The 23148-nt window shown below is 44.1% G+C and overlaps 1 protein-coding gene across 1 annotated transcript in view; it reads left to right on the top strand.

The window, feature by feature from the left end:
- Window positions 1-10641: 10641 nt before the first annotated feature.
- The window catches only part of UBE2O (ubiquitin conjugating enzyme E2 O), a 92012-nt gene continuing 79505 nt past the window's right edge, over window positions 10642-23148 (top strand). Inside the window, exon 1 of the mRNA XM_077834350.1 lies at window positions 10642-10968. Within this exon, the coding sequence (XP_077690476.1) occupies window positions 10642-10968 (327 nt within the window). The remainder of the gene's footprint in view (window positions 10969-23148) is intronic.

Genomic DNA, 23148 nt, shown 5'->3' with positions numbered 1-23148 from the left:
GTTGATGTAAAAGTGAAGTGACTCCATTAAAGTCAATAGTGTAACACTAATGTAAAACAGGAGTAACAGAGAGCAGAACCTGGCTCCATATGTGCCTAAAGAAAAGCTGAAGGAGGTCAGGATGTGTTTAACTTCCAAGTCTCAATCAAAGTGACGCCCCAGCATAAACCGTTTTTCTTCTTTTTAGTATTTTTGATAGAATCCAAACAGAAATACAACCCAACCAGTAGAAAACAAAACTTTCAGCAAATAGCACTAAAAATAACCAACCTACCCCCATTACAACCAAACAGAACAGGGCATGTTGGAATGTGGTTAAAGCTATCCTGCTTTCCATGGTATGGAGACAGTTTGTATTTACCAGGGTATTTTGAACCAGTCCCTTTCTCCCTGTCGCTGTCTAGCAGCTGTGGAGGGGTCAAAAACTCTATTAGAATTGGAGCACTGGAAATGTACAGAGATTTACATATTTAGCAGCTCCCACAGCATCTTCAAAGGGCCCAGAGCTGTCATTTTTTGCATCTGTCTGCAACCATCCTTTGTCCATTGGTCTAGCCACTTAGCCAGCTGGCAGTTTTGTTTATAATTTGGGGTTGTGGGGGAGAAAGAGAGAATTACGTCACTTTCATTTTCATCACTTTGGAATTAACTGACCTATAAATTCAGCCTCCAGTCTCCAAGGGGTCTCATCTACCATAATGATCTATGCAACTTTCTTCCCTTTTCTGTTGTAATACATTATGATTATGACACCCATGAGGATTTAAGCAGCTTTTAAGAGTTGCAGTGTAACAGTAGCTTCCCGTAACAGGGCAGATCTGCCAGCGAGAGGGGTTCTGATGATGTAATATTTCTACCTTGCATTTCATTGGCCAGCGTGTTATTACTTTATAACCTGCGCAGATATAGAGAGTCTAGTTGGAATGAACCAACTATCCAGCTTTCCTGCTTGTGTAATTGAATTGAATTTAGCACCTATTAAAGCTGTGGGCTAAATTCTCTGCTGGTGTAAACTGATGCAGTAGCATTGCTGTCAATGATGTGCCAGTTTATGCCAGTGGGGAATTTGCTCTGATTGTTTTTCTAACTCTCCTCCAGACTTTTAATGACCATTTCTCCAAAACACAGCATGGGGCTGTATCACTTGATTGCTTGTGGAAACTTAGAGACTAACATTTATTTGAGCATAAGCTTTTGTGAGCTACAGCTTACTTCATCGGGTGCATCCGATGAAGTGAGCTGTAGCTCACGAAAGCGTATGCTCAAATAAATTTGTTAGTCTCTAAGGTGCCACGCGTTCTCCTTTTCACAGCTGCTACTCTGAAACTTGATTGCTTGTTACGGCAGTAAATTCACAGCAGCACACCATGTTTGGCGTGCATTCAATGCATTTAAAGATTTCCTAGGATTGCTGCTTAGTAGTTGAAGAGGCTGCCCTGTGCCTGTAAGCTTTTTTTCTTGGCAGCACAATTGAAGCAGTCAAACAAAGTATTTGATGCAGGAAAGTCAGAATTTCATTGGTCCGTATCTTTGGAGTCCAATTTGCTTAGTTGGATTCCACTTTCCAGAAGTTGCTTTCCTGCAGGCAAAAAGGGGGAGGTACGCACCCCATAAATCATTGTGCAGGGCACAGCTGAAGATCAGCCTAGGGAAGGGTCCAAATAGGGTTGTCGGTCCCTGTCTCCATTATTCTGGCTCAGCCTATGGGGTGGGGTGGGGGGGCTCAGTTCTGGATCTTACAACTAAACTTTCTAGATGTTTTTAAGTATTTCTTCTGGCTTGGAAATCCCTCCCTACCTCTTCCCTCTCTTTCAGTGGCCTGATTCACCATCTAATGCTCCAGGGTGAATTCCTAAGGAAGCCAACCCTAGTGGGGCAAGGACAACTCAGTGACTGGGCTTTGCACCATTGTGCAGCAGACTCCTAGGTCTGAGTGGTAGTCCCTTGCTCTCTGCATAGGCAGAGATTGAGCTCTGTCCTGACCTAGGGCCAGTGAAAGGGTGGTCTCGATGAACCAGAGAGAAGCCTATCCTGTCATCATTAACTGATCCAATGATGGTCATGATTCAGGGACAAGGGTCCAAAAATCAGGGGACAGTTTTGTCCATTTCTGCCTAAACTAAGCAAGGGAAGCAGCTTCACCACAAACCACTATCCAGTCCAGCTATCCTTCTTTGCAGGGCCCCAGTGAACTGGACTGAAAGCCTCTATTCTCTTCTCCCCAGACACTGACCGATTAGCCTCATTAGCTTTTCTCTCCCAGGCCAGAGTAGTTGAACTAGGTCATAGTGAACTCAAGGTCCAATCCAGGTAGTTAAGGAAGAGCGAGGTTGCTGCAGGCTGTAACCCCTGGAGAGAAAGTAGAGAAGCATTTCCAGCAGAGCTGGGCCATAAACCAAAACTCTGAATCTGAGCCCCCAAAACTTCAGGACAGTTTGGTTCTAAGTTGGAACTTTGGGACATGGACTTGGCTCTAATTATTACTGGGTCATCCTGCATCTTATACAAGCACAGCAGGGCACCTGCAGACAGTGCATGGGCCCAGTGTCAATGCACTTAGTACTCTGAGTGAGCTGGATGCTATAAGGAGGCAGATGAACTGGTACAGAGCACCACCTACTGGGGAAGCTAAATTTACCAGCAGGATTAAAACAAGTGGCTATCCACAGTGACCCTATTTCCAGGGGTTTGTTTTATAAACTTTTTTCATCAGGCGTGCACGCGCGTGCAAACAAAAGTGTGTGTTTAAATCTATCCCTGGCCATGCATGAAGTAATACCCAACTGGGGAGACTTGGCTTTTACCGGTTTCAGAGTAGCAGCCGTGTTAGTCTGTATCTGCAAAAAGAACAGGAGGATTTGTGGCACCTTAGAGACTAACCAATTTATTTGAGCATAAGCTTTCGTGAGCTACAGCTCACTTCATCGGATGCATAGAATGGAACGTATAGTAAGAAGAGAGAGATATAGATATACAGAGAAGGTGGAAGTTGCCATACAAACTGTAGGAGGCTAATTTTACAGTGAATGTAGTCAGTGACTCAGGCTGGTAGGAGGTATCTGGCTGCAAGGGTGTCAGTCTGAGTCTTTGAAACAAGCAAAGCATGAGCAGTGAAGTAAACGCAGCCTAACCCTACATCCCTCAACCAAGGCTCTCCGGGCTTTCAACCCTGACCCCCCACGGTCGCTCTAACAGTAAGTGGAGAAATCTGTTCCATTGTCCACTCCATCTTGGAGCGTTCTGCTGAGCCTGCCAACCTTGGTACTAATGGTTTTCATACATAACATAGTGTGTAGTTCTGCTCACCTCATAGTAGTTCTGTCCTCAGCTACAGATCTGAACCAGAGTCATAAGCGCCTGCTAAGCCAGTGCTTGTGAGTTGTGATGACTATGAGCCCATCAGTGCAGGAGGCGTGGAGATGTTTATAATTTGCTTATATAGGCCAAAATCCTCCCCTCTCTTCCACTTTCACATCCGCTTTGCAGCAGGAGTTGGACAGAAAACACCACCAGGCAGTGCAGCATGAGCATGCCACAGAGTACAGGTCCATGCAGGTTCCTGGTGCAGTGGTCCTTGGGGATGGAGCCTGGGCTCTATGTAGCAGTAGAGTCTCCAGTTCATCCTCCTCCTACGGAGACTTCTCCAGCCATTAGGATGGAGTAGGGCTGCCGAGCAACTCTGTCCCCATTCTGCAACCTGGCACGGGACCCTTGTCATGTCCAGAATGTCACCATGGTGAGTCCAGCTACTCAGGCTGGTGCTGGGAAGACAATTTGGGCCATGGCCATGCACAGTGCTTTACAGGCATGGACCACAACAAAGTCCTTGCACCAAAGAGCTTCACGTTTGTATGTGGGCCTGTCTCTACTTCTATGAAGTCAATGAAAGTTGAACCACTTACTTCAATAGGAGCAAAATCAGACCCTAAACTACACCTGTGACCATCCATCCTTTAAAATGTGTCAAATACAGTGAACGGGTCCTGACTGGGATGCTCTCTCAGAGGTGGCAATTTGAAGTTAAATGCCTGTCATCCTTACTGTAAGTGTGGATCCCTGTCCTCTGACATTTTCTTAAAATGCAGGCAATGGAACATCCAGGCAGGCAGATAATGTGACCTGTTATCTCTGATCGCTATTTATCCTACCACATTTTCCTTTATTGATATAGGTGGCCATTGTAAATAGTTACAATGAGCTGTCAATTTACACTGAATAGTCACAAGATGGCACAAGAGTGTTTCTTATGGTACAGATGATATCAATATAAGTTGCTCAGCAAGAGAAATAAGGAACAAAATCATTGCAAACATAAATTGGCTTTTCATTGCCTACTAATTATGCTCTTCATATAAGGCTACCCTGCCTTCAGAGTCCATTGTAAACTTCTTCTGTGAAATGCATACCTTGCTGTAACACAGAGAGAGAGGGAGAGAGAGAGAGAGACTGGTTCCCATGAACAGCCTTATAGAGGGAGGCCTGGGCTTTGTACACAGCCATTAATTAGACCTGCGGAACCAACACACGCAGTAATACTGTACTAAGTCTGGGTCAGATTCTCTACTGGTGCAAACTGGAGCAGATCCACTGAAGTCAGTTTACACCAGCAATATGCCAATTTACACCAACGGGAATCTGATCCACTCTTCCTAAGGGTAAATAAACCTCACATTTACTTAACTCTGTGTAACTATCTGCATTTCTAATGCACTCGTCAGCGTAGTATCCAGGCTCCAGAAATATGAAGCCTGTCTTGATTTTACATGTCACCTTCGTGCAGAGGCCAACGATGGTGATAGCTTATATTCAAGGATCCAACAGCACTTTACAAACATTAGTCAACCACACCTTGATACCACCCCCATTGCATTAGGTAAGTATTTTAATAGACGTGGGCGTGTTGAGCCACAGCGAGGTTCTGGCCACATTTTCTAAAATGGCTACTGATTTCAAGGTGTCTCCATGTTTTAATGCCTACCTTTACATGCTTCGTTTTCAGAAATGCTGAGTGATCACAACTCCAGCTGAGGTATGTGGGCGCTGCAGGTCCTCAGCTGTTCTGAAAATTGGGCCTGAAGCAAATGTCTTAATGTGGGCACCTACAAAAGTGACACGCCTAAAATCAGTGGCCATTTTTTTACCACCTTGGTCTGACTTACCCAAGATTCTCTAGTAAATCATTGGCCGAGATAGGAATTGAGCCCAGGAGTCCTAATGCCTGATCTATTAGTGGAACATCCTTCTTGCACTGTTCTAGGACCAAGGAGGCCATTCAGCTGCATGGCATCTTTGAAGCAGCTCAAACATTGGACTATAGAATCACAAAGCAAAGGGGAGCTGCTCTTTACTGCCATGAGAAGTTCAATTCCAAATAAGAGCACCTCAGAGGCACACTTAAAAGTACAGTGCAGAAATCTGCATAGCCCTCAACTGCTATGTACATAAGTAAATTGTCCCGATTTGGTCCCTTTAAAATGCACATCTTGTTACTCGGGTTAGTTGCATAATTTGATTACTTGACTCAAATGGCTATTTGCAAGCTGAAGTCTGAAATCTGCTCTCCAGAATGTAATCACTCAGCATAAGGGCAGAATCCAAACAGACACAAGATTTATGTCCATTCATTATTTTTTGTGTAATACAACCCTCAGTCTGTGCAGTAAATGGAAGCAGGGAAGTGTCACTGGGGTGGATAAAACGTTGCAACATGAAAACCTTCGCTGCAATGGCAAGACTAATGTAAGCACAAGCTGGAGTGCAAACCCCTAACTAGGGGAGCAAGTGAGCATTTTTCACTCATTAAAGGGCCTCATCCTGCTTCCTTTGACATCAAAGGCAAAGCCCCTGCTAATTTCAAAGGGAGCAGGATTGTCTCATAATTGTTCCATCTATGTGCCCATCAAGGGATGGCAAGAGGTCATGCTCAGGTGATGACCGCACTGTATATACAAGCCAGCAATACACTCCACTCCAATCCCTTTCCCACCCCTATCGCAATGGATTGATCTAGATGGGGCACTGTCAGCTCAAAGTGAGAGGCTTGGGAAATGTTAAAATGCTACATTCCTTCACGTTAGGGGACAGAAATTAGGCTCGAGTTTGGGGCCAGCAGAACTGTACATGGCACAGGACCTGAGGGGAGGTGGCTTTCCACCTTTGCAGCGCCCTGATTTTGAGACAGGTGGGGATCGTTTTGTCCCCAGGCATAAACTAGAGCAGACCAAAAGTAGGGGTTATTATTGTGACTGTTATTATCTATTTGTTATTATCTGTTATTGGAGCACTCAAAAGACAAAGCCAGTCCCTGCCTCAGAAGGCTTACCTTACAGCCTGCAGCCCATGTCCCCAGGGGCCATGCTGGCCCAGAGGGTGGAACTACCTGTTTTGCAGGCCTGCCCAAATATTCTAAAGCCACATTGGCAAGTGGAAACCTGTGCACCTTCCACAGTTAGGCCATTAAAATCCTTTATAGGACCTACTTAGTAGCGATCCCAATGAGCTCAGACATTGAATCCAAATATTGAACTCATTTACACACAATAATAAGACTTCTAAGAGCCATGAAACAACATAATGCTTCCCTATTGACTGGGGAGCTTCTGACCACCTATTAATGGCACATGAAAGCTCCAGAGGGCCCTGGACTCACACAGAGCTATTCTATTCTTTTCTATTCTATTCTATGCTATGCAGGGTCTTACTGTAGCATGTACAGCATTAAGCAATGTTACTAACATCTCCCACATATTTTTTCTCAACCTCTCTTCAGGGAGAGAAGTGTGTACAATGGAGAGTTTTGGTTTGGAATTTATTGACTTACTATATGTTGCTATATGTTTATGTTAGAGAAGTCAAGGTCAAAGAAACTGGCCTGGCACTTGGAGCAGAAGATGGTGAGGTTTGGGATGGCCCTTAGTCCCTGAGGGGAGTTAATTCCACAGACTTCAGCCGGCCGATGAAAATGCTCTGTCTCCTGCACAGACGAGTTGAAACTAGGTGTAGGGAGTGCCATTGTGCCAGAGAAACAACCACAGTCTTCATCCCAGAGCTGTCGGTAAACTTTTAGGTACCCTGAACCCAGCCCACTGAGCACCTGGAAGTTAAGAGCCTGATCTAATCTCCTTTACAGTCAATGGAAAGACTCCCATTAGGCAGTGGAATTGTGGATAAGAGGGAGGAGACCTAGTTCTCATCCCAGCTCTGCTACCACTATCTAATCTCTCTATACCTCCTACCTTTTATCTACCTTGTCTAATTAGATAGTAAGCTCTGGCGGGAGGGGCTGTCTCTCACTATGGGTTTGTACAGCACCTAGTACATTGGGGCCTGGATCGCAGCTGTAGCCTCTAAATTCCAATGTAATACAAATAATAGATAATAATTACATTGGTGGGCTTTGCCTTGTTTCTGCAGGATCTGAGCAACCTCCCAGGCCATACGCCACTAGGAGGCTGCGTGGTGGAGAGGTCAGCTATAGCTGGGGCTAATGTACAGAACATGGCTTTCTGGGAGAACCCCAAGAGCTGGGCTGGGGGTAGGAAGGGTGGCTCTAAGAGCAAATTTAACATACACTCGCAGAAAAAAATAAAACCTGTAGCTGCTTCTCACACCCCCTCCTCAAAACAGAGCTCCCAACACCCGCCCTGCTCACAAACACCAGCCCTTGTCAATCCCCTTTCTCCCCCAAACCCAGATAAACTTCACAGTGCTGCTGAGGGTCAACAGATGTGGGATACTGCAGCTCAATGTACAGAATAAATTCCAAAGGTGTCTGATCCGGCTTGCCCACCTCCATTAGCGCATCAGTGGCAGTAATGTTCATGGAGAGAGGCAGGCTCTCAAGCAGGAAGGTCCCAAGCTGTTTAGTGCTTGATAGCTCAAACGTAACCCGTAAAGCTGCTCCCAGAGAGACCCAGAGTCAGTCACGCACGTCCTAGAGTACTGCTGTCAGGAGCTCACAGCGATTTGGAGCAGAGTAGCTATCGTCCAGCAGGCCAAGCCCAAGAGTTGGGCGCATCAGAGGCACAACACACCAGCCAGCCACAGATCACAAGGAAGCCTGCTTAGTGGAGCAGATGGGGCACTGACTCTACAACGGTATGCAGAGAGGGGGGGCGAGAAGAGGAAAAGGATTGTAGAGCCAGGTTTCAGAGTAACAGCCGTGTTAGGCTGTATTTGCAAAAAGAAAAGGAGGACTTGTGGCACCTTAGAGACTAACCAATTTATTTGAGCATAAGCTTTCGTGAGCTACAGCTCACTTCATCGGATGCATACTGTGGAAAGTACAGAAGACGTTTTTATACACACAAACCATGAAAAAATGGGTGATTATCACTACAAAAGGTTTTCTCTCCCCCCACCCCACTCTCCTGCTGGTAATAGCTTATGTAAAGTGATCACTCTCCTTACAATGTGTGTGATAATCAAGGTGGGCCATTTCCAGCACAAATCCAGGTTTTCTCCCCCCCCCCACCACACACACAAACCCACTCCATAAACCCACTCTCCTGTTGGTAATAGCTTATCTAAAGTGATGACTCTCCTTACAATGTGTATGATAATCAAGGTGGGCCATTTCCAGCACAAATCCAGGGTTTAACAAGAACATCTGGGGGGGGAGCGGGGTAGGAAAAACAAGGGGAAATAGGTTACCTTGCATAATGACTTAGCCACTCCCAGTCTCCATTCAAGCCTAAGTTAATTGTATCCAATTTGCAAATGAATTCCAATTCAGCAGTCTCTCGCTAGAGTCTGGATTTGAAGTTTTTCTGTTGTAATATCGCAAATTTCATGTCTGTAATCGCGTGACCAGAGAGATTGAAGAGTTCTCCGACTGGTTTATGAATAATTCTTGACGTCTGATTTGTGTCCATTTATTCTTTTACGTAGAGACTGTCCAGTTTGACCAATGTACATGGCAGAGGGACATTGCTGTCACATGATGGCATATATCACATTGGTAGATGTGCAGGTGAACGAGCCTCTGATAGTGTGGCTGATGTTATTAGGCCCTGTGATGGTGTCCCCTGAATAGATATGTGGGCACAGTTGGCAACGGGCTTTGTTGCAAGGATAGGTTCCTGGGTTAGTGGTTCTGTTGTGTGGTATGTGGTTGCTGGTGAGTATTCGCTTCAGGTTGGGGGGCTGTCTGTAGGCAAGGACTGGCCTGTCTCCCAAGATTTGTGAGAGTGTTGGGTCATCCTTCAGGATAGGTTGTAGATCCTTGATAATGCGTTGGAGGGGTTTTAGTTGGGGGCTGAAGATTGTAGAGCCCTGACTGATCCCACCTCCCCTGCTGTCAGTAGGCTGGGAATCAGCAGAGGTAGGGAAGCTGCACATCAGGAGGTCAGGCCGATAGTGGAGAAGGATGGATAGGGTGCCCAGAGGAGCTCTTTGCATAGTGGTGGGCCAGCAGCAAGAAGCGGCTAGTCTCATAGGTAGGAGAGCACAGTATGCTGGTACACGGCAGGACTCACCAGGAAAGGGGGCTAGAAAGGTGAGCGGGGCGGAGGACACAGATACACCTACCTGCCCATGTCTCATATTCCCATCCTATTTCCTCTCTGGTTTTGTGTTGCCAGTCTTTTTTATTTCCTTTTCCATTCAGTGCCATATATATACAGATGGAACATCAACATCTGAGTCTGTACAGCCTTACAATCGGGTTGCAAGGTGGTGCCACAGATACCAAGGGACCAAAGCGGCAGGATAAAAAGACCCAGACCTGCTCCCTTGACAACTTAGCTGAGGCCCTTTTCCTGCTTGAAACAAAATCTTAAGAACACTGAATTAGGGAAAGCAAAAAAATGCCTCTGAAGCCAATAGGTATAAGTGCTGCTTCCCTGAGGAGCTGCGGGGCAAGGAGAGGAGGAAATGGGCACTTTGCAGTCGACCCTAAAGCTAGAGTCACTCAGTTTCACTGGAATGCATTTACACTTTGTGTGCTGGGTGCCTTGGCCTCTGGAAACTAGATGATGATCAGCATGGTTTTGAGGCCTTGCTCATAAGGTTGGTGACTAAGAGGCCTGGGTTCTAGTCCTGCCTCTGCCACTGACCTGCTGTGTCACCTTAGACAAGTCGCTTCAGGCCTTTGCTTCCCTTCCTGCCCTTTGCCTGTCTTTCAGAGGGTGAACTCTTTCAGGCCAGGCACGGTCTCTCACCCCGGGTACACACAGCATCTAGCACAAGGGGGCTTCAGTCTTGGTTGGGGCCTCTAGAGATAATTATTAATAATTAATCCCCGGGAAGGCGGAGGAGAGGCTTAATTAGCTGTTTGGACTATCCGAAGCAGCAGCACCATCATCTATCTTCCTTCCTCTCCTCTTCTTCCCGCTCTTTCCCTTCACTCCTCCCGGCTCCTACCCTTTTCCTTTCCCGCTCCATCCCCTTTCCTCTGTCCCCCGGCTCCCGTCCCTTTTCTCCTCGCCCCTTATTTCTCCTCCTCCCCCCTCCCTGCCCCCTCTCGCCGCATCCGGCTCCCCGGCGGGGGGCGGGGCCGGGCTGCCGGACCCCGCCCCCCGGGCAGTGACTGCGCCTCGGCCCGGGCGGCCTCCTCCTCCTCCCCCCTCCCTGCCCGCGCCGCTGCCGGCGGCCGCTCGCTCGCTAGCCCGCCCGCCCTGCCCGCGCCGCTGCCCGAGCGCCATGGCGGACCAGCCCGCAGAGCCGGCCCCGGCGCCCGCCGCCCCGGCCGGCGGCTCGCAGCGCCTGCTCTTCTCTCACGACCTGGTGTCGGGCCGCTACCGGGGCTCGGTGCGCTTCGGCCTGGTGCGCCTCATCCACGGCGAGGACTCCGACTCGGAGGAGGACGAGGGCGGCCGCGGCGCCGGGGCCGGCAGCTCGGGGGGCTCGGAGTGCGGGGGCCCCGGGGCCGGCGGGGCCGAGGAGAGCCGGGCCAGCCCCCTGCGTCGCGGCTACGTGCGGGTCCAGTGGTACCCGGAGGGCATCAAGCAGCACGTCAAGGAGACCAAGGTGAGCGGCTCCTCTGCGGCTCCCCTGCCTGGGCGAGGGGCTGCCGCGCCCCCCCCCCCCCGGACTGGGCCGCCCCCCCCCCCCGCGCGTGGAAACGGTGCAGCCCGGGGCCGGGGCCGGGCCCGGCAGGCTGCTCCCCGCGCGTGGGTGCGCTGCCACCCTGCCCGCCGCGGCCCGCTCGGGGATCCCCGCTTCCCGGACCTCTGCGCCGGCTTCCCGGGGCTGTCGGTGGCAGGGAGATTTCCTCGCCACCATCATCGGCCCTGCCCTGGGCGGCTCCGTGGAGCTCCTCGGTCATGTGCGCCCCCCGGCCGCACAGGCATCCGCTCATGCAGGGGCGCTGGAACAGTGTGGACGGTCGGGGCGCTGAGAGCCCTGGAACCAAATGGTAACCCCCCTGTATGTGATGGAAACCACGTCGAGCCAGCAGGTGCGGCGGCAGCACCCCTAGTTCCAGCTCCTGTGCGCTCCTGGCATTTGCCAATACAGTCTTTGCATAGCATACTCTGCACAGGGACACCAGTGGTAACAACAAAGGGATTGTGACTTCCTAGGGGCAGGGGCCTTATCCACCCATTGTCACGCTCGCCTGTGGGGTTATGCAGATGGTAAGATACCAAGGGCACAGCTGTCTCTTAATGGGAAAACGTATCCTGCAATTATTCCTAGTATCAAGGGGCACTTTGGGATGGGATTGTTGTTATTCCTTATTACTGTAATCTGTTCTCTCTTGTTGGAAGTTTCATTGGCCTCTTACGTATGCTAATTTTGTTGGGGTTGAAATATATTTCCCTTCTTTCAGGAGGCTTTAAAGGTAGTAATTAAATCTCCTTGCCTCTCTAACCTGGAGAGGATACGACTCTTACCTGCATCGAGGAGATCAAAATATAGCTTACTCATTTGGATTTTGGTTTAATTTTAAAATAATCCTAAAAAGTCCAGAAAACTGGTAAAGGCCATTGTCTGTGAAGGTGAATTAAACAGTGCCCTGTAATAGATTCTCTGTTCTTTGGGGAGAAGTGGGTGCACTAAGTATTTTTTTAAAAACTTGAACATAGGGGAGTTAACTGCTAAGTATAATAGCTTTTAACTGTGAAAGATTTCAGTGTGACATAGTGGTGTACAGACATGAAGTGAATTAATAGATTTGCACTTTTTTTTCTGAATTATTATTCCTATCAATCATGCACATGTTAATTTGTGACCTTGCATTATAGTTCAAAGGCTGCAAGGTGTGAGTGTTTGAGGTCTGGTTTGGAGTACTCCCACTTCCCAAAGTTAGTCTACTGCTGGGTTTTACGCACAGTGCCTGATAATACATGGGAGACAAAAGAGAGAGAGGGCACTCTAACATAATACAAAGGGGCCTGGGATGAATGGGTGTCTCACAGAACAGAAGGCCTGTGCGAAACAGAAAGAGGCTGTATGCTATTTTATGGTGGTAAGTGAAGATATGAATCTCTTAGCACAATCTTTTACCCGCCTCCTCAAAAATCATGCAACAGAAGTCTGTTGAAGAAAGCAATGCATTTGTAATTCAGTAGATATCACAACACTAATAAGTAGAACCAAATGTAGATTGTATTGTCACTAGGCATGTTGAATCTTTTTTAAAATATATGAAAAATGAATAAGATATATTCACAATATCTCTTTTTAAAAGAAAATCCAAAACCCTCATTTTGGATTTGTGGTCCTTAAGTGATAATGATTGCTTTTCAAATAAAATCTTCAGCCAAAATTTTTAAATTTGGTTCCTAAAGTTAACCTTTCAAATTCATTCAGAAGCTCCTAAAGCAGGGCTCTTGGAGTGTGTAAATATGGATTTAGGAGTCTAACATTAAGCTCTCAGATTTCAACATGTTATATTTTCAACAGATTTCATATTATATCACATTGCAATATGGAAAACACAGAAGTCCTGAATGTAACAGAATTCAAAGGAGACCACTTAAATGAGTAGCTCCTTTCCTTTCCCTTTTATAGTCATATAACTTCAGTTAGGGTGCAAGAGACAGAAGTGCCTAAATTGTCCTGTTGACTTTCCATTTGAAAATCTGCCCCAATGACAAAATTGATGGGAACGTCAGGTACAAGATGGACTGAAATTTAATTTTAGTTAAAAACAGTATCTTTCAAAAACCTGAGGCCAATAGAAGTATAGCCATGAAATAATTTTTTTTGCTACAAACAGCTTTTTAAATAATCTTCCCAGTATTTCTTCTGACTTAACCATTGCACTATTAATAGGTGAGAACCGAAATGTGAAACTGACACATCAACTCTTTTTCGTTGTCTAAGATAAGAGATGCAGAATGTAAACGCCACATAATTGTGGTTGGGAGGAGAACATTAATTGCCATTTTAATAGTTTATGGTGTTAGTAACCAACTGTAGGCAAGGGTATCTATTTTTTAATACAACTTTGAGTCTGACTCTTGCAAAGGTACCTCTAGCTGTGAGATTGCAAATTTCACTTTCTTGGAAAGTATTTGACTTGATTACCTAAAGCCTGATAAAATTAAATCATGGATTTGAGATTAAAATTCTTTTCCACTCTCCTCCCAGTTCTTTTGAAAGCCTACTTTTCTTATTAGCTTATGCTCAAATAAACTTGTTAGTCTCTAAGGTGCCACAAGTACTCCTCATTCTTTTTACTTTTTCTTACTATTAGTCAGTTTTGCAATGGAGAGGGACTAGAGATAGTCTCAAGGCTTAGAGTCAACAGACTGGATTCTTTTTTCCAGCTCTGCCATTGACCACTTACGACCATGAACGAGTCACTTGAGGCTTGTCTGCATGGAGTAGCCGTGAGCACAAGGGAGGTGTTTGAAACAGCACTACATAAAAGAAAAGGGGTACCACAAGTACTCCTTTTCTTTTTGCGAATACAGACTAACACGGCTGCTGCTCTGAAACACTACATAAAAGTGCCCTAGGGAACTTTTAATGGGCAGTAGCAGGGGCCAAATGGTCGGATTAATGCACAGTGTGTTAGTGTGCTTGAGAAATCATGCCCCCATAGTGCATTACCCTAGCATGTAGAAATGTTTTTGGTTTATGCCTCAGTGTCCTTATGTGGAAATGTGGACACTCCTCTACCTCACACAGGTGTTGTGAGGCTTAATTCATCGATGCGTGTAAAGCACTTTAAGATCTTTAGATAGGAGCTCTTTCAGCGTAAAATATTATTACTGGCAAGTGCACGCATTTAGCACCAAAGAGGGCCGAAATCCAGAAAAGGCTCTTGTAGCAACGTATAAGGATAGCAGAAAATAAATAACCACTAACTTCTTATGCAAATGTGGAAAGTTCCAATGCTTTTCTCTAAGCTACATAACCAGGCAACCTGAATTAGAAGCCTATCACCATTCCTAACTTGTCCTTCTAAAGCGACGTCATCAGGTTAAAAGTAAATCTTCCTAATATGTTAGGGAATGGACAGTGATAACAAGCTAATCTTTTCCATTCTTGATCCTAACTAGCTTTTTGGCTTTCCTGTGCTTATATTTTGTGAGAGTAAATGTTGCAGACCAACGTTTGCTTGGATTTAAATGATTGCCTGTATTAATACAAAGTTTAATAAAATTATCCTCTTACAACAGAATGTAAATTTAGGACCTATGGTAATGGATGAAGACCCTTTGGCCCCACCATTGGAACAAGTACGTTAAGCTTGCTTATTCCATATTTAGGAATCAAAATAAGTTTATTTTCCTAAATTGGTTCCATGAATAGTATCAGTAGCGAGGTTCTTCTCTGGTAGCATAGACTCTGGCATTCACTCCAGATTTTTATATTTTACCTCTTCATGCTCCTTTCAGACCTGCCTTCCTGTCCTCTGCACGTAATCTCAGACACTGAAACCATTTGAAAATCTTTATTGCTGAATAGCCCAAAAATCTGCTGTTTTGGGAGCGTGCATCTTATCTGTGTCCTGGCTTGTTCTTAAAATCCTAAATCTAAAAACCCTTTCTTAAAATCATGTAGCAAAACCTGAATTGCCTTCCTTGCTGATTTAAGATACACACGTACCGTCTTCACATTGACTGGAATTCTTGCTCTGTGTATATTATATTTAATTTGCCATCCTACAGAGATGGAGCCATTGCTGACTGAATGTGTGTCTGAAAGTTGTGGCAGCCACTTTCCTAGCAAAAAGAACAGGAGTACTTGTGGCACCTTAGAGACTAACAAATGTATTTGAGCATAAGCTTTCGTAATTGTAAACACTTTGAACCCAGTCTAACTTTCATTTCAAGAGTTTCTCCCCCAATTTGCATTTAGGAAAGGTAGTGAGCAAAAATGCATAAGTGTATTTAATGTTAATAGGTACTTTATGATCCATTTAAAAAATACTTTTCCCTTCTCTTATCTTTCATCCCAGAATCCCAAAACTCTTTTCACCCTCTGATCTTCACAAAGCCTGGTATTCCTGTTCTCTAGTTGCAGAAAATGAGGCACAGTGGTTGAGTTCACAGGAGGTCAGATCTCCTGACTTCCAGTTCTATGCCCTAATCACTAGACAGTGCCTACTCCGTCAGTAGTAAAAGAGGCACACAACTGTCTTACTGCATCTACCTTCGTGCCAAGGGAGATGGGTTAGTGCTGTTCTAGATTTTTTTTTTTTTTTTTTTTTTTTCCCCCTCAAGTGACAGATACTATAGTGCTAGTTTGTTTTTTCAACTATCCCCCTCAGCATGACATGCTGGCAATGGAAAAAAAAAATCCATTTCATTATTGCCTCGTAATAGCACTGGTACTGCATGTCCTTGCTGTGTAGGTCGGCAGTATGCAGATCAAGTTGCTTTGGCAAAACTGTTTGGGGATCCAGGACTGGAACAGCAGGGTCAAGGCACAGGGACAGAACTGTGTTGGAAGTTTGTGTTTTGGTGCTAGTGAAGGTAACGAGTTAGTACTGCAGTTTGCTCTAAGTTTTTTGTTGTTGCTGCTGTTCCATCCAGAAAGCCTAACCAGCAAGCCTCTTCAGTGTTAATTCAGTGACTGATCAGCCTTGTTAATGTCAGATAACTTCTTGTTTTCTCTAGTTACTCCTGAAGTCTCATTGCAGATCCAGCTCTGCTTCCATCCCACACAGTTCTCCTGTTCCCTCCCACTATTTTTTACTATAATTGCTTGACCTCAAATGCTGAGTCATGAATATGAGGCAGGAAAACTTTTTTTTTTTTTTAAGAAATGAGTCTGATTTATTTCAAAACTTCTCTTTTTGTTTGGATTCTGTCCCTTAGTTATCTGTTTTGATTTAAACTTTTAAACTACCATGGTTCCGTATTTGCACTGTGGGGAATAAAAGCTTCCTATTTAGTGAAGGTCTATGCTGTCGCTTCTCTTTATCCCTCTTGTAGCTGATATCAAACTTATCTTTTGAGACCCAAATACATAAGAATGCCCATACAGGTTCAGACTAATAGTCTGTCCATCTAGCCCAGTATCCTGTCTTCCGACAGTGGCCGGTGCCAGATGCTTCAGAGGGAGTGAACCGAACAGGGCAACTTATCAAGCGATCCATCCCTGCAGGCTGGAATCTGTGCTTCTTACTGTAAATGAGTCAGTGGTAATGGTCTGGTCCTGTGAGGTTATGGGGTGCCATCAACTCCCATTAGCTTCAGTAGGAATTAAGGCTGCAGAGTATGGAACAGCCCTTGTGGGCTCTGTCCTAAATTCTGAGTAATGTGGCTAGCTGTAGAAAATGTACTTGCCATCCATTAGCAAGGGGCAACATGATGAGAAGGTGCCCAGTGATTCTTCTAGGCTAAATGTGCAACAACCCTCTTTTCTCTTCCCTCTCCTCCTTCCCCCACAGCATTCTGTGCTTTGCAGTTTTTCCAGCATTCTGTGCTTTGCAGTTTTTCCAGCATTCTGTGCTTTGCAGTTTTTCCAGCATTCTGTGCTTTGCAGTTTTTCCAGCATTCTGTGCTTTGCAGTTTCTCTCCAGTCTAATTCAGATTATGCAGTATGGGTTAGTCAGGTGTTAATTGTAGCTAGAGAGTTTATATGTGATACATAACCATGATTGATGGATGAAAAATTAAGAGCCTGCAAAACCTTCCATCTGCAAAGGCAGCCAGCATGTTTTTCTGTTTAGAAATTCATAGATGTAGAGTATTTAGCTTTTAACAGGTAAAGATGGATGGTTCTGGGTCACATAAGTATGATTTCTTGTCAGGCACCATGAATAAATGCTGATCGCTGTGCGGAATTGTTTTGATGTGGTACGCAAATGTAATACCCTAAACCATTAATACTGGTTTTTATTGAACAGGGGAAGCTGTATCTAACTGTCTCTTGCCTCTGACATTTCAGTTGGTCTCTCTGGGGATTTCGTAGGAACCACCTCACATTCACAGCAGTTAGAGAAGGCTTACTGGAATTTTTGCAGTTCTGGGAAAAATTGATTCACTTTAGTGGATAACCTGTTCCAACCCTCTGAATATCCACTGCAAAGTTATTTGCACTTGACTCGATCGTCCATTTTGCTCTGCAGGTTGAGGACTTTGATTCATATGACTCTGGTTATATAGACAAAAGGTATGTCTACACTATGGAGACTATGGCTGTATCTACGCTACAGCATAGCTATGTCTGCATAACTAGGCGGGCATAACCCCATAGTGTAGACGCAATTTCGCTGACAGAAGGGTTTTTTCTGTGGTGTAGGAACATCACATCCCCTAATGAAGTTAGCTATGTCGACAGATGCCCTCTTCAATAGCTGCTGTGGTCATGGCTGTGTGGTCAAGGGTGTAGTTTTTTTTTTTTTGACTGATGTAGCTATGCTGATAAAACTTTTCGATGTAGACCAGGCCTCAGGGATCATCACAAGTATTTTATAATAAAAATGAAACGTTGTGTAGCCTGCAATATCAAAACCACTTAAATAACAGAAAGAAAAGGAGTACTTGTGGCACCTTAGAGACTAACCAATTTATTTGAGCATGAGCTTTCATGAGCTACAGCTCACTTCATCGGACATCGGATGCATACCGTGGAAAGTGCAGCAGACATTATATCTGCTGCACTTTCCACGGTATGCATCCGATGAAGTGAGCTGTAGCTCACGAAAGCTCATGCTCAAATAAATTGGTTAGTCTCTAAGGTGCCACAAGTACTCCTTTTCTTTTTGCAAATACAGACTAACACGGCTGTTACTCTGAAACTTAAATAACAGCTAGCACTTATTTTGAGACATTAAGGATAGGAAAATAATATAGTATGAAGTGCATGGAAGTGATGGAATTATAGGCAAACCAAGAAATCATGTGTAATTATGCAAACTGAATCCATTTTTATTTTTAATATTCATAAAATCTTTCATCAGGGAAATGCATTGAAATGCAGCATCTCTTTTCTAGTGTTGATTCTGCAGCAAATCAGCTGCATTCACCATGACCTACAGTTAACTGAAAAATAACCATTTGTTAAGTTCCCATAACTATTAAAAATAAAAAATGACTTAAACATTTGTTAAATGTCCAGCGAGAAAAGAGAATGAAAATCCAGTCCAGCATTAAAGTACTTGCCTATGTGAGTGAGACTGTTGCTGCAACCCTCATAAGAAATCCTCCTTCATTTACATTATGCAAGTCAGAGAGCAGACAAACAGTTTAAAGCAGCTCTGAAAATTTAATTTTGTCATCTCTCCTGGAAGAATCTGCATTGAATTCAAACAGAATTTTTCTGACAGATGCTTTTGAGGACAAGATTTCACTTGTTTTCCTCCCCCTTCACCACCTTTCCATATCCCTCCCTCAGATCCCCCTTCTCGTCAAAGAAAAGAGACATAATTTTAATGTTTGGTGTCTGTGTTGGCGCTAGGAGCAATGTTAATAACTGACATTTGCAAAGCTAAAAGCCTCATCCCACTTGACTGTTTAATTACTTGAGGGATTTAAAAGGCTCTGAAGGTTGATAACACCTTCCTTACATGCTGGCTAGGAAGAACCTGCTTCATTGTTTCCACTCTGCCTGTTCCCTCCCCAGCATGTGCTTCTTTTTTCTTAAAATGGAACATAATCAAAACAACATTCTTCTCTGAAATCTTTGAACCTACTATTACACGACACATTTCCAGTTTCTAGAACTGAAAGACACAGAGTATTTTTTTCAGTTTTGCTTTGTGCATTTGACAGAATTTGAATGTATAATTCAGTTTTGTTGTTTCTCCAGTACAGTTGTTCTCCCACTTGTGGACGTCTGTCTTTAACATAGTCATAAAGCGGGAAGAAAAACACTTTAAAAAATAGTATTATGTGATTCTGAAACCACAATAATTGTTAGGCTCCTTTTAAAAATAAAAAAAAAATTTCAAGTTGACAGAGTTTAAATAGCAAATAAATGTAAATTTAAATAAATACTTTAAAAATCCTACAGGCCTAGTCTGATGGTGTCAGGTTTGCAAATTAATCCCATCACCATTTCACCTACATGTACGTTTGCAGCTTTTTGCCTGGACGTTTGCTCATATTTATCAGGGACTTCATTCTCTGACAAGTCAGGCTATTACAGCAGTTTTAAAAGGGACTCTATCAACTTGAATTTTGTGAAATTGACTCCAGAAAAAGTCACTTCTCCATATTTCACTCCTTTAAATATTGTTGTCCTTTTAAAATTCCATCTTTTTTGAGATGTGTAAGGGGTTTTTCTGCTCTCCTGTTGATGGTTATAACTAGGGCCATACCAAATTCATGATCCATTTTGGTCAATGTCACTGTTATAGGACTTTAAAAATCATAAATTTCATGATTTCAGATATTTAAATCAGCAATTTCATGGTGTTGTAACTATAGGGGTCCTGACTCAACTCTGAAGGCAGGAGCACAGAAGTAAGGGTGGCATTATATGGTATTGCCACCTTTACTTTTGTGCTGCTGCTGGCAGGGCGCTGCCTCCAGAGCTGGGTGCCTGGCCAGTAGCTGCAGCTCTCCAACCACTCTGTTCTGAAGGCAGCACAGAAGTAAGGGTGGCAATACCACGACCCTCCTACAGTAACCTTCCAACCCCTCCCCCCATGACCCTCCTTTGGGTCAGGACCCCCAGTTTGAGAAACGCTGGTCTCCCCTATGAAATCTGTATAGTATAGTGTAAAAAAGACCAGATTTCATGGTCCATGATGCGTTTTTCACTGCCGTGAATTTGGTGGGGCCCTAGTTATAATGGTATTCTCAGAAAGAGAGAAGCTGACTATTTAGGGGATACATCGAAATTGGCTATAAAGAAAGCACTGTCAAATGCACCAAATAAACTGAAAAAATAAGGTTTGTTTCTGTTAACTTCTTTCAGCTATAGTGATCTTGGAGGTTACGGATAACTATAGTAGGTACAGGTTTCAGAGGGATAGCCGTGTTAGTCTGTATCAGCAAAAAAAAAAACGAGGAGTCCTTATAGCACCTTAGAGACTAACAAATTTATTTGGGCGTAAGCTTTCATGGGCTATAACCCACTTCATCAGATGCATGGAGTGAAAAATACAGTAGGCAGGCATAATTATACAGCATGTGAAAAGATGGGAGTTGCCTTACCCAGTGGGGGGTCCAGTGCTAACAAGGCCAGTTCAATCATGGTGGATGTAGCCCATTCCCAACAGTTGACAAGAAGGGGTGAATATCAACAGAGGGGAAAATTACTTTTTGTAGAGACCCAGCCACTCCCAGTCTTTATTCAGGCCTAGTTTGATGTTGTCAGGTTTCGAAATTAATTCCACTTCTGCAGTTCCTCGCTGAAGTCTGTTTTTGAAGTTTTTTTTTGTTGAAGAATGGCCACTGCTAAGTCAGTTATTGAGTATCCAAGGAGACTGAAGTGCTCTCCTACTGGTTTTTGAATGTTACAATTCTTGATGTCTGATTTGTGTCTATTTATTCTTTTGTGTAGTGACTGTCCGATTTGGCCAATACACATAGCAGAGGGGCATTGGTGGCATATGATGGCATATACAACATTTTCAGAAAAATGTGATTCTTCTTCCCTCCCCCCCCGAGATTGGCAGGTTTCTCTTGAAAGGATTAATGCAATTAAACCCTAAGTGCTTTATAAACTTTACATGCAAGGATCACTGCAGCTACCTCTTGGGTAAAGCATGTTAGTTGTTTAACAACAATTCTCCAACAGTTCAGGGAAAGAAGTGACAAATACCTGATTTAACATGAAACTGTGAAGGGGGATTTCTCCTATGCTGCATGTAATTACCCTAGTCAGAAAGTAGGATACCAGTTGGAAGTTAAAAACTGAGTGAAAATTTGTTCAAGTACAGCAGTGCTGAAATTTTCACATGGTGACTCTGAAAGTCCCTATGACAGCCATGAGGCACAACCAGGATGCGACTGTGCCTCTTCAGTATTGTAGTACAGGAATCTAACGTCCTTGGTGTGTCTGTGGTTACCTTCATTCCTGAATTGAATGCAGAGTCAGAACTGGTTTCTGGGTTTGCTTTCCCCCTCTTAGGTTGTCTTGGATCTTCCTTCAGAACCCAGCTGTGATTGAAACGAATAGGCCATAAAGCTATAATAATAACAAAGTTACAGTGTGTTGGCTATGTCTGTACTGCAGTGAAAGCTGTGCTGAGCCTTGTCTCCAGACTGCAGAGTTATGGGCTCATTGCTTTAAGACGTTGCTCAAGCTCCACAGAGAATCTGACAAAGTGAAACTCTCTTTGAAAGTTTAACCACTGGATGAAAATCTTCTCTATAAAAATACTGGAAGAGACACCTCTAACTCCTACAAATCCATTTTGGACACTGACAAACCAGTTTGTAGCGGGGAAGAATGTAGAAATTTCTTTTGTTATGTGCAGTTTAGCTACTCTAAAGGAGATATGCTGGGTAAGCATTGAATTCAATATTTTTTTCCCCTTTCACAGGATAGCCATTCTTACAAATAGGAAGGTTAAAAGCACAAGGCCAAGGCAGTCAGATTTTAAAAATAATAAAAATCTGTTAAAACTACAGATTTTTTTTCCAAAGAAATCATCCATTTCATGTCTAATTTGTTTTCACTGTGGGCGCACATAGGTAAGTGTACATACATACTATTAACTTTCAAAAAGAAAAGGAGTACTTGTGGCACCTTAGAGACTAACCAATTTATTTGAGCATAAGCTTTCGTGAGCTACGTAAATTGGTTAGTCTCTAAGGTGCCACAAGTACTCCTTTTCTTTTTGCGAATACAGACTAACACGGCTGTTACTCTGAAACTATTAACTTTAAATACCTTAAGAGTATTCCTGTGTTCAGCATTATTGGCATCCTCTAGTGAAAGGAGTAATAACCTGTTGGAATGGGGACATTTATTGGCTAGTAAGCCACTTGAGGCAGTGAGCTCATCTCCTTCTGTGTCTTATACAAGGCCAGGCATTGGCATTTAATAACAAATGAATAATTAGAAATGAAATCAAATACTGCTTTGGACTCTGTATACCTTTCTTTATAGGACCTGCAGACTTTTATGAGGTTTTTGCCCTTTGTGTCTAGTTTTCAGCACTTATGTAACCCCAGATTAATTATGTGTAGGTGTATTTGGGGACAGATAAACACAAAGCTGAAAAGCTCATTTGTCTTGTGTATTTTTCAGCATTTGGCCAAGACTTTCAAAATTGGGTGCCTAAGGTTAGGCTCCTAAACAAGTGGCCCAGTTTTTGAAGGTTTTGAGCGTCCACCCACCCTTTGGGATCACAGGGAGCTGCTGAGTGCTGAGCCCTTTTGAAAATTGTGTCATTTATTTAGGGTCTTAAATGTGGATTTAGTCCCAATTTTAGGCCTCCAGCTCTAAAAATCATGGCCTTTGTTTTCTTTGTCACAGTTCTGGGTGCCACTGCCCAGTATGAAATGGCCGAACACAGTATGAAAGCAACCAGAGACATGAAGATCAGGAACTGTGGGAAATCTGGGGAGGGGAAGGGAGTAAACAGTATCACACTAAACCTGTTAAGTCTGAGCTTCTCTCCTCTCCCCCCCCCCATCCCCCGCCGTAGTAAATTTTAAAGGGAAAACTCTCTTCAGTTTGCATTTGCAATGCTATCATTCACAGCCTCCGTTCATGTCTCTTTTCTGAGATGAACAGAAACCAAATGGCTCTGGCATTGCTCCATTAAGCAGCAGCTATTTTATACCATAAAAATTGCACCGCTTGCAGTTCCTTATTCAGCACACATCAAACACTGCTTCGGTG

This window comes from Eretmochelys imbricata, chromosome 14 (assembly GCF_965152235.1).
Source record: "Eretmochelys imbricata isolate rEreImb1 chromosome 14, rEreImb1.hap1, whole genome shotgun sequence".
Classification (NCBI taxonomy): Eukaryota; Metazoa; Chordata; order Testudines; family Cheloniidae; genus Eretmochelys; species Eretmochelys imbricata.
This window is presented reverse-complemented; position numbering and strand designations above follow the sequence as displayed.